This window comes from Boleophthalmus pectinirostris, unplaced genomic scaffold (genome assembly GCF_026225935.1).
Source record: "Boleophthalmus pectinirostris isolate CB_2022bp ecotype Guang Dong unplaced genomic scaffold, ASM2622593v1 HiC_scaffold_12, whole genome shotgun sequence".
Taxonomy (NCBI): Eukaryota; Metazoa; Chordata; class Actinopteri; order Gobiiformes; family Gobiidae; genus Boleophthalmus; species Boleophthalmus pectinirostris.
This window is the reverse complement of record NW_026571018.1, coordinates 21,431,296-21,443,573: the sequence shown is the minus strand read 5'-3', so window position 1 is coordinate 21,443,573 and position 12,278 is coordinate 21,431,296. Positions and strand designations below refer to the sequence as shown.

Genomic DNA, 12,278 nt, shown 5'->3' with positions numbered 1-12,278 from the left:
GGTGTCCTATTATTAGTAGCGGTAGTAGTGGTAGGAGTGACACTAATATACAAGTTAATAGTTGGTCTTGCTGTAAATATTGATATTAAAAGTCCTATATTATTAATACTTTACTATACTTTAAGCCATTTTAGAAGGTTGTTACCCCATCACAAACACTTGGAGTTGTGTTTTGTCATTTATCATTAGCCTGCATCTCCAAAGCTGAAAATGCTCTATTCCACCTTGTGATGTCATGTAGTGGTAGATTTAAAGTTAGCAGCTACCATTTACCTTTTCTTTGGTAGAGATTGGCAATTCCATGGCTGAAATTATCCAAATGATTCTAGTAAAAGTGTATGGAGTTTAAAACACAGTGGAGCACTTCCAGTATCACATGGCATCATAAGGTGTTTTCTGTTTCAGAAAAGAGCTCAGCCTAAATGTGCAGGGTTTGTGTGATAAACATCCATGAGTGAAACAAAACACAACTCCAGGTATGTTTTTGATGAGGAAACATTATAACATAGATCAGAAAATAGTGTAATATTGTCCCTTTAAGTAATAATACTAGCAATAGTAAGTACAGTAAGAGTCATTTCAATTCATACTGCATAGTTTAGAGCAGTGGTCTCCAAACCTTTTCCTCCGGCGAGCTACCTTTACAAAACAAAAATGCCAGAGAGCTGCTCATTTTAGCGGCCGCACGAAATCAAGATGATTATTAGAAAGAGTGCGAGCCTTGGGGTACGGTGAGATGTCTATAAAATATAAACCAATGTCTATTTATTAGTGCACAAACTTGAGCTTCAATATGACACATTTACAATGGTAATGGGCATTTAATTAACCATATTTTTGTTATTTTCAATTCTGAAACGCCTTGGCTACTTGGAATGAGGTGGAGAGCTACTGGTTTAGAGTTTATTGGTGAGTACAGGTCAGAATTCTTTTGTAGAATTTGCTGCCAGATTGCAAATGTGTTGAAGTATCTCTGTATTTATTAGGCTTCTCTGCATAAACTAGCGCAGGCAAGTTCAGGGTCGTCTCTGTCAGTAAAGATAAACAAAGTATCATTATTCAACACCAAAGATCTAAATGTTGTCAGTTGAATTCCCCTTAAACCATGAAATTAATATGATAACTTTGTGTCTCCAGTCACTAACAAATAATAATAATAATATGTTCAGCATTTGTGGATCATAAAATTTAAAGGTGCATTGTCTAACTTTACCGGTGGAGAGTCCATCAAATGCTTTTTCTCCATGGAGATCTTATTACTTTTTCTAGAATGTTTCACAGTATGATATTAAACCTTTCTCTCTTTATGGAGACAAAACCAGATCAAGTTACAGTTCAAATCTGTGGAGAGGCAAGTCAAAATGCATATTTTTTCTTTCTTTCTTTCTTCTTTTTGAACTATAAAACAGTTATTATAATTGAATAAATGTAAAGTAAAGCTGTTTAATGCCCTACTGTGACATTAAACAGCAATGACATATCCATAGAAACAAGCAGGCAACTAACCCCCAGCCAAAAAGTTATATAGTGCATCTTTAACATTTCTTTCAAAAACAGTGAATCTGTGTTATATAGGCCTCATCATATTCTAAAACATGACACAACCTGTTGAAGTAATACCATTTCTTCCTTGTGTGTGTATCTAGCCTTTCTAACGGTTTTCTTTGTTGCCAGCTAACATAGTTGTTAAGTGATGGATGCAGAAAGCAGACCTTCATTTTCACTCGTAAAATGTACTTCTTCTCTTGAAGCTGTTTGAATGAGCTCTGATATTGCGTTGCAGAACTTCATTTGAGGTAGAAAATTCACACGGACATGGAGTGTAGTCTCAAGGTCTAGCACTCTGTTGTTCCCTGCCCACATGAAAACCTCCCATCATATTCTGAGCTCTTTAAAAGCTCGCATTTATCACCTGTCTCTCCTCTCTCTCCTCCACCCACGACCTCCCCCTATTCCGCTAACCTCGGACGACAAACTCTACGGCGCTGGCCAATGAAAACAGCCCACCTGCGCTAATTGCTGGCACTGCCTTGAAAATGGATGATTAATGACTTCATCAAGCAAAGATCTGCGCAAATCAGACGCCTGTGAGTAAGCAGGAGGAATACATGGCCGTGTTTTGAAATTCTATGTATCAGCGCACTATTCATACCAGGTAATGCAATGAGATCTCGTCATTAAGAAGGCAGAGAGGGTGCACGGTTAAAATGTCACCAGGGAAGCTCAAGGTGTATGTGTGATATTTTATAAAGTAATTTCAATTCTTACCTTCCATTTCTGATCAAGCCTCTGTCTCGTTGGAATGTCACTGTGGTTTGTTGGGGAAATGAACAAAGACAGATTAAAAAACATAGCTATTTCTTCTACTTTATTCATGGTGGATATATTATGGTATGGATACTATTTGAATGCAAATGCAGACGCATACTAACCTGCACGTGTGAAGGTGAAGGACTGGACTGAAATTCAAAAAGGCAGCAGTGAATTAATGAATGGAAATAAAAAAGGAAGACTGTCTATTTTAAAAACGTGGACATTTCTCTACTCTGCATTTTTTGGTTCTCATTTTTTTAGTCTGATATAATTTGAATTCATAGGACAGAGAGTTATCAGAATTTCATATTGTTTACAAGGATCTGGGTTCAATGTTAAAAACTGAGGTAAATATATTTCTGACTGACGTAACAGACCTAGGCTACTTTCACAAATAGAATGTTCCAATGCCATGCAAGGCTGTATTCAGTTTGTTATGCTATTCTGTTTTGCTCCCTCAACTGTACTTTTTCCAGGTGTTCCCAAGGTATTTTACAGAATATGATTATATGCCACAAACAAGTACATTTTGTCAAAGTAATCTAATTGTAAATAATCCATATTTCTACTTTGTGTGCTATGTTTCTACATTGTAAAACAAGAAGATCTTTCCCTGGAGTGTAAATAAAGTCTATGTTTGTGTTTGCTACTTCTGAACTGTCACAATTTCCCCAATCTGAAAATGTTTTGGAATTAAACTCTTCCAATTTGTCGAGAGAGGGGATCAGAGCAGCCTCCTCAATCATGTAAATCCCTATTGAATTTGGAAATGGCTTGAGTTTCCTCTCAAGTCACAACAAGAAAGGATGCACTACACATTACAACAATGGCGCGCTGCTATAGGAATGACACACAGAGGGATAAAAAATATATTTTATAGCTCAAGTTTGGTGCAGTTAATGTGCAAACAACACTGGGCATGGTCCCATAATGGCGGCGGATGTTAAATTACTTATCTCGTGTGAGCATTGAGGTGCTGCTGATAGGAGCCTGCTCTGTTGATGCACATCACTGCACACTGAATTAAAGTAAATAGGCCCTATTTCCTTGTGCGCGCAATGTATTTCCTTTGTTCTGCATTTTAGCCAGCCAAATGGAGTCACATCCGTAGCGACATCAGTTTTCATTGTAGCGGCAGGCGTTATTGTACTTAGAGAGTCTGTGTATGTGCAAGGCCATGTAAACAGATTGTTTTTATGTACCTGCGTAGTTACTCAGGCCCTTCCTCTTCTTTCTCCTCCAGTAAAGCCAGGCACTAAAGCCCATAAGGACAATCCAGCAGGCCCCTCCCAGTCCAGCGATGAAGGCGGGCTGCTTCACCACGTCAGAGATACTGTTGTTCCCCTCTGATCCAGTCATTACATCCCGTAACTCCGCACCTGGGGGCATAGTAAAAAACACACAGACAATAAAAAGAAATGGATTTTAGCATAAAGAGGGAACAGAGGAGAGCATATGTTTTCACAACCAAATGTGCATGGTGATCCAGAACACAACTGAGCATGTTGAAATAGGTGTTACAAAAAGGCATTTTTAGCATAAAAGCTTTATGTAGATTTTTTTTTAAATATACAAACATCCAATACATCCATCTATTAACTCTTGAATCACAGAAATATACCAAGTTCTAGTTGACACAAGAAAACAATACAGTAAGATTTTCTCTTTATTTACTGTAAAGTAAAAAGTAAAAGTAACAGATTGTAATCTGTTACTTTAGGATAAATGAGAATTAAATAAATTAAATTAAAGTAATAGTGTCAATACATGTGAAAAACTACATAGATTCTTATTCTTTGCTAAATTCCATTTCCTTCATATTATTGTATGCTTCTATGCCGACATTGTAGATTTAACTAAAAATTGTCTTTTTATAGTGAGCTATACTGCATAAAATAATATAATGATATAATGATACAAACTTAAGTACATGTGTCTGTCAAAATACTATGTAAAAAGGTTAACTGTATAATTCAAAGGTTTAATAAGAAGCTAAAGGATCTATAAAACCTTTAATAACCCAGGATGACATTACACATAAACCCAAACATGAGAGGAGGTCGTCTGTGGTTAAATCCTCCCACCAAAGAATGGTGTCGGTGCATCCAATATGTACGGCGAGTTAATCAATTCAGCACTGCACTTATCAACTTGAGCTGCTAGACACGAGATTGACAGAGCGGCCCTGACAGACTTTGATTTTCTGTTGCGGCTACTGTGCTGTGAAATTAGATTCACAGTCTCCAGCAGGACCCCCCCACCCACCCCATTCTCTCCTCCCCTTGCCCCTCTCTCCAACCCCCCCAGCCCCCATCTTCGTCATTAAGCTCTGTGTCCATGAGCCTGTGTGTTCCCCTCTGCCTCGTGTGGTAGTGCTGTTATTAAATATCAGTCAAAAGTCGCAGAAGAAGAAGCACATCTGGCTCTGGTCTGAGATATTGATTCTGAGCTTATATGATTTGAGCATCCTTTAGGTGTTTGATAAGATGTGATAGGCCGATAAGCTCGCTGCAAAAACACTGTCTATTTTGTTAGTGCCAGATGCCCACATATTGAAGGGGATTATTGATATGGCTAACAGTACTTGGCTCTGTGTTACCAGACACTACACTTAATGAACTGCTATTGATTTCTCCCTGGACGTCTGCCTTGTAATGTGCAATCTTCTTTTCTCCAAGTGCGATAAATTGATAAATCATTTTTTCAGACCCCCAACTGTGCCGGTGCAGGCCTATAGGAGCGCCATTATTAGGTCATTCTATTTGACTCCAGGTGGGGCATGTGAGAGTGGATTACCCAGGATGATGAGCTGGGGTTTGCTCTTGACCCCCACTCCAGCACTGGTCCCCGCCGCCACTTCCACGCGGTACTGCACGCCACTCTGCAACCCCCCGAGTACCACTGAACGGATGGTTGCGTCCACGCTCTTATTGACGTGGAAGCGGGTTTCGTTGGCCAAACACCAGATCTGACAAATACAAGACAAGTAGAGGGGATCCTTTGTTGAGTTTGGAGATTGCGTGATTGAGTGTTGCTTAAATATGCAGGTTGGAAATGTGTTACCTTGTACTCTTGAATGATGCCATTCTGTTCATCTGAGGGAGGGGGGTCCCAGGATACGCTTATGGATGTGCTGTTGTGATTGCCCACTGTCAGGACCACCACTTGCTGGGGAGGTGCGCTGGGAGCTGGAACACAAAGCGTATATATGTGTTTTAGATTGCACTGAATTTCCTACAGATAAGATTTACAATCCAAGGCTCAAGACAGCAACACAAAACAACTCTGCCTTATTAGGGAACAATTTGATCATTTGAAGTTCTTAGTGAATGATTTAATACACTAATAAATAAATGTAGCTAAATTCTGATTGTTTCTACCTGGTGAAGAATGTTCTAAAATGAATATCTGTTCTTGCTACCATAACTATCTTTAAAGATGCACTGTGTAACTTTTCAGGTGGAGGGTCCCCCATCTGCTTGTCTCCATGGAGATTCTGTTGCTATGTCTAGAATGTTCTGGTATGGCATTAAATGTATTCATCTTGCATCTACTCAATAACATGAGAGTGACATTGAGTCTGTAATATGGCCAATATAAATATTTACTTTTAAAAATCTTATTAATATTGTAAATATGTCACTATAAAACAAAAGGATTGTATAAAATAAATATGAATCCTAGTCTGAACCAGGACTAAACCAAGAATAAAACAGGATTGAACCAGGTTTAAACTAGGGCTAAAAGGACTAAACCAGGACTAAACTAAGACTAATCTTGGGGAGAGAGTGAGAGAGAGAGATAATACACAGCGGTGTGGACAGTAAAGCGATAATTTCAATGTAAAGTGCAAAGTGTTTCCTTACTGTGCACATGGCAATACGCACTTTAAATCTTGAATCTAATGCCCTGACGTAAAAATTATTTGCCCCCTCCTCCTAGCGCAAAAGTCAAACTCCGCCTATGAACATGGGCTTTTATTTACCTAAAAAATTCTTATTGGGCTCACCTCTCCTCAGATCTGATATGTAACTTGGCTCTATAGCGTCACCTGGGATATCCTTAGAGATAAATAAGTCTAATGCCATACTGTGGAACATTCCAGGTAACATCTCTATGGAGAGAAGCAGGTGATGGACCCTCCACCATAAAGGACACTTTTAATGTGTAGACTATTTTTCACTTCCTCCAGGACAGAACACTAGATAGCTACAATGTTTATAGTCATAATGTCAAAAAATGGTAAAGCAACAGCATTTTACAAAACCACATTTATTTGTTTAATGAAAAGTTTCAAGTTTATTCATACAGAGTGAACAATGGAACAATGTATTTTCACAGCCAGCGCAGCAGATGGCTCCTAAAGCACTCTATCTCCATTTCCTATCTTATCGGTAGAGCATTTGTCTAAACCAGGATACATCCGCAGCAACTGTTCTTTCATTTAGAATAATTTACACAACATTAAATCATTGGCATTCTAAGCTATACTCCAAGCTGTGTTTAACCAACAGTCATAGTGATCTGATCAAAATAAACCAAAAAGTTAGATAGCATTAGCAATTCTTGTTCCATGTCTAAAAATCCTTCAATAATGAATTAGTGCTATTATGAACACATGCAAACCGCTTCCAAAGTAGCTCTATTCAAATCCTGCATATCTTATCCCAATGAAAATGGTCAATCTTCCCATGCTATAATGAGGACTCTAGGATGGCTTTCAGACACAAATGGGCTACTTTGGCTCACACTGCCAAATTCCAGCTCTCCTCTTAATAGACAATTTTTAAACACTGGCACAGAAACCTAAATGAACAAATCTGATTTCTGCACGAACCAAACAAAATGACAATTGTTATTTCTCGGTGAATGTGAGATGCAACTGTTACAGGCACATAATCCACGCTATTCCCATTACGGCTATAATAATATTGTAAGCAAATGGATAAAATAACTTCCCTGGACTCAATTAAAATGTGTGAAAACAATGTTACTAACAGCAAATCTGTGTAGGAAGTGCATAGAAGTCATAGCAGGTGGGCTATGATGGAGCGGTCTGCTTTGGCATTTGGCGAGGAGAAAACAACATGGTCGGTGTGATTTGAAGCTCCCAGATGGGTTTGGTTCTCAAAATGGCTGATGAACATGTGTGTGCTGTCTCATTAAGAAAACACCAAGTGGTGGAGAAAGAGCCTACGCTGATGTTAAGACAAAGGAAATTAGATTATACACTGGACATAATATAGATGGAGTCGGACCACCTCTAAGATACAGTAACTCTACAGTCACCACTTCACTGTACTGTATCTTATAGAAAGTAGATATAATAGATCGCTTCACAATTGCACAGAATCCTTTAAAACATTTGAACAATACTGTTAAACAAAATGAAAAGCAGAAGATGTAAACACCTCAGTATTCAAGATCCACTAAAGTAAAAGCTTTCATTAAGCTAACTCAAATCACTTAGAGCAACCCCAAAACAAAATACAGCTAAAACATATAATCTGATAGGATCTAACCTGGATGAACCTAAATGGTATGACAACTACTTTTTACAACAGCAAACAAAGACTTTGGTTGTTGAAAGAAAGTATAGAAAAGTGCTTGCAGGGTCAAAGTATTTGAAAAAATAATGACATTGAACCAGAGCTGTATCGGACATAATGTATCCTATGATAAATGTTGGTGGGAAGTGGAGGACAGGTTTGCTGGCGTTTTGATTTCACTTGTGCTGTTTCAGCAGAGCGATGGGGCTTGTCCACTCTGTTAAAGGTTTACATTAGGAGTAGACAGGAACCATTAAGCATACTTCTGCTATTTCCATATGTAAAACCATCCCAGAGGATGAATAAGGACTGCATTACCCGTAATGACTCAGGATAACATTACGACAAATGGTCACCGCATCACAACAAGCCAGGACTTCTTCATACCGATACTCCAAATGCCTAAATTCATAAGAACAAACGTTTGTTTGATGCAGTTCAGTTTAGTGTCAACACAAACATGTACTTGCACAAATCTCCCTGCGGCCACATTATTAGGTACACACACTCTAGATAAATCTGCTCAAGTTCAAACTCAGCATCAGATGAACAGGACATATATTTGTAGTCATTTATTTTTCCTATTATCTCAGACATTAGTGTAATATAACTAGTTATTAAGCAAGGTGTATGACACATAAGGCCCATGATAAAGACTGTTCCCTGATGCAAAGATAAATATAAACATATCAAAGCATAGAACATTTGCTAATAATATGCCCATGAATGGATGTTTATGTTGCAAAGAGTGCTGTCTTTCAAGCATTACCCATTTGAACCTCGGGGTATTCCCTTTTCCTTTGACCGCATTATGATGACAGCAGCATCACACCGCATCCTGCTTTTGTCCATTTTCTATCAGAGACGAACCCGGGCCGAGTTATGAGGGCCATTAATCAACGTCGCGGGCTCCTCATCCATCCCCAGCACGACACAGTGAAAAACATCAGTTGTTTTGACCCCTGAACCCCCGGGACACCCTTTGCTATGGTTACCAACTCTCACAAAACCTGCTTTGATCGAGCGGGAACGCGGTGGAAATCTGCCGTCCAGCACATTTGCAGACCCAGGAGTACTGATAGATCAAACCAATTATTGCCAAACCGTGAAGCCTTATTTCCAGGATCTACGCATGTAATGAGAGCAAGGAACTCCACCCACCAAGACCTCCAGTGGTCCTTCATGGTCAAAATAATTGGACAATGTAGAGAATTTCTTTTTATGTGAGTGTTGAAGAGAAGATGGTGCGTTGTAGGGCTTCCATCAAATGTCTGTGATGTTGGGGATTACTCCTGTGAGTGATTCAGTGGCTGCCGCTTGATTCTGATGTCTGAAATGTGCCAGTGTGTTCAAAAGTATTTTCTAATTTCATGTGCTATTGTTTCAGACACTGTAGTAAGAAGAATGTGCCTGTTTGGGCACAACGAAAGGTAATAATACACGTAATAATACATTATGCTGAAAGTGGGGAAATAATGGGTGGCACTTCAAGGCTAAAAATATGCAACTTAATAGGGAAAATTAAAAACTTAAAATATCTCCACTAGAAAACAATAATTTGTTTAAAAAAACATAATGTTTTAATATTTTTCTAAACACAGATTGTTTTGTTGTTTTCCTGGTTTCAACTTCCTATTACCTGCAGATTTGTTATGACTTTTCTCATTCAAAAGATATAGTAGATATCTTCTAAATTGTTGATCACTATTAGCCTGAATCATCAGCTGGTTTCATTTCCTGGAAACCGTCTGACCTTGCAGCATTAGAATTTGTTCACTCGACAGTAGGCGGGTACTTCTTTTTTTTTTAACCAATCACTGCTATTTGGTCGTGATGTATGTAATACATCAAATCCCGTAGGAAGAATTCACCAAATATTCTATTTGTTCCGGCTTTAAATCCTCGATCTCGGGAATCGTTGTCAACACAGAATGTATGGCTTTGTCTACATCCATCTCGACTGCTTTGTTTACTGTTGTGCTGTATCACAAAAGGGACCTGGACAGCGCTTGAGTTTGACGTCTTCACAGCTCTTAGTTGATTGGCCAGTGCGTGGTCTACAACTTCCGGGGTTCTTGGAAACTGTGTATAACGATTCCTGACCTAGTTTCTATAGCTCAATAATTCCGTATGTGAATGGGGTTGTTCACAGATCTGACTTGTAGCGTAGTGCTGTGACATGCTTATCTCCTTGTGATAGTTTAATCTGTGGATACTGTGGAATATTCTAGACAAAGCAATAACATTTCTTAGAGGGCAAGCAGGTGACAGACCCTCCACCAGAAAAGTTGCGCAGTGCACTTTTAAGGACACAACAATGCTTTTTGTAGTTCATAACAAGGCAAACTGATGTAACAAAACTAGTTTGATTTTCTTGTCATCCAAAAATTGCAGAGAGAATATGGGAGCCAAGAGGGAAAAAAAAGAAACAGCATCATTCCACCCAAACACAATAGTTTAGAATGCTGAAAGGAAGAAGCTTATTGATTGACCCACAGTGTCCTATATAACACATTCTATCCTTCTTAAACTCGTATTGTTTGGTTTATCCTGTCGGAAGTGTATCTTAATGGTCATTTTTTGCAAAGAGAAGGACTTTTGAAGGAAGCAGGCGAGCAAAGTCAATGCACTGTGATGAATTATGCTCCTTCCAGTGTGGAGTGGGTGGGACTTAAGTGCGCTCCATATTGCGTGTATTGGAAATCGAGAAGAATGAGTGGTCGGGTAATATAATGTAGGCCTGCCTGGAGTGTGACAGCATAGTGGCAGTGGGGGTCCACAAAGAATCCAGGAGAGAGTTGAGTTAGTGTCAAAAAAGACAGTTTGTACCCTCCTCTCCATCGCCCACGAGCTCACAAGACCCAAGCCTGTCACAGACCCCTGGAGCAAAGCATTCTGGGAGACCTGTTTCCACACGCAGGGGAGGTGGCACTGTGATGCTCAGCTTGTGTGGGTGGGAGCACTTGAAACGCCATTATCTATCACAATCCAGCCATGCTGCTATTTTACAGGCGAATAAATAGAAGCAAACACAAGGGGGTGACTAAATGGACGGTTACCTTTACCTGGAAGTGATTATGAAAGAAAAATGGCCACTGAATAAACTGACTTTGTTCATACATTAGCCTTGCAATTCATTCACACATGTACCTACAATATTCAAAGTATCAAGTTTATTCTGATTCTGAAGATCAAAAGGTACACTATATTTTCTAGTGGTTCAAATTTTGTTTATCTTTAGAGATATTATTGCTTTTCCTGGAACTGTACGACATTTATTATATATAATTATTAGGGATGTAACAATAACCCAAATATTGTGATATCATATCGTCAAAGTTCTCACAATAATATCGTGGACCATCATAATATATCGAATTACAAGTCTCTTTGCTTAAATTAAGAGTTATGGTGCAGCAATAGCTAAAAAAAAGACAGAGGGAACTACAAAGACCATGATCCTTTGCACCATTTCAGTGTAGACTACATGTAGAAATAACAGTTCTAAGCACTTTTGAGTCTTAGTTCTTATCAAGGCATTTTAAGAGGAAAAATTATCATATTAAAAGTTTTGTTAGCCTCCACAAAATATTGCAATATATATCGTACCATGAAATGTTTATCATGAAAATATCGTACCGTGAGGTTCATACCGTGATGATATGGTATTGTGAGACTTGGATATCGTTACACCCCTAATTAAGATCTATCTCATAGATAATGGTACTTCAATCAATGCAAGAAGTATGTTTAATGCCATACAGTGGAATATTCAAAGCATCCCTGTGGAGACAAGCAGAAGATATGATTTTGTTCTACTGTTGTGTGGTGTATACGTTGGTGTCTAGGAAATCAGCGTGGTATTTAAACATGCTCTATGGGCACAACTTTTTCTTCAAGGTAACAGTAATACACGGTAGCACCTGCTAAAAATACTTAGACTATTCTGTCATCAAAAAGTTAATTAACATTCCAACCAATCAGTGATTTTTTTTTTAAAGTACACTCCAGAGACAGAAACCACAGCAGTCTTTGAAAACTGATATATGACAACACCTGTTCATGCTCACGTAACTAAATGAGGCACTTCTAAAAAATGGAATCTTAAGTTAATTTGTCTGTTACCTTCCTCCATGGTGCGAGCTGTCATGGACTCACTATCAGCGCCTTGGAACTCATTGAAGTATGGCCTCACTTTAATTTCGTACACGATGCCTTTCTTCAGTCCGCTCAGTGTGATGTCTCTTTCTGAGGCCACCTTCACGTCCTGGATCTGCCACGGCCCCGGGGAGGGCAGTCCTGATGTCTGCCGGTACAGCACGCGGTAGCCTTGGATAAACTGCGATGGATTCTCCACCTGGGAAAAAAGACAAAGTAAGACATAGTGTATTTAAATGACATGGTAGGTGTCATTTA

The 12,278-nt window shown here is 38.9% G+C and overlaps 1 protein-coding gene across 1 annotated transcript in view; it reads right to left on the bottom strand.

The window, feature by feature from the left end:
* The window catches only part of LOC110165020 (roundabout homolog 2-like), a 132,212-nt gene that overhangs the window by 15,596 nt on the left and 104,338 nt on the right, over positions 1-12,278 (bottom strand). The window contains exons 15-20 of the mRNA XM_055148492.1: positions 11,988-12,219; positions 5,377-5,501; positions 5,110-5,281; positions 3,516-3,692; positions 2,433-2,459; positions 2,269-2,308 (exon numbers count right to left, since the gene is read on the bottom strand). Of these exons, the coding sequence (XP_055004467.1) occupies positions 2,269-2,308; positions 2,433-2,459; positions 3,516-3,692; positions 5,110-5,281; positions 5,377-5,501; positions 11,988-12,219 (773 nt within the window). The remainder of the gene's footprint in view (positions 1-2,268; positions 2,309-2,432; positions 2,460-3,515; positions 3,693-5,109; positions 5,282-5,376; positions 5,502-11,987; positions 12,220-12,278) is intronic.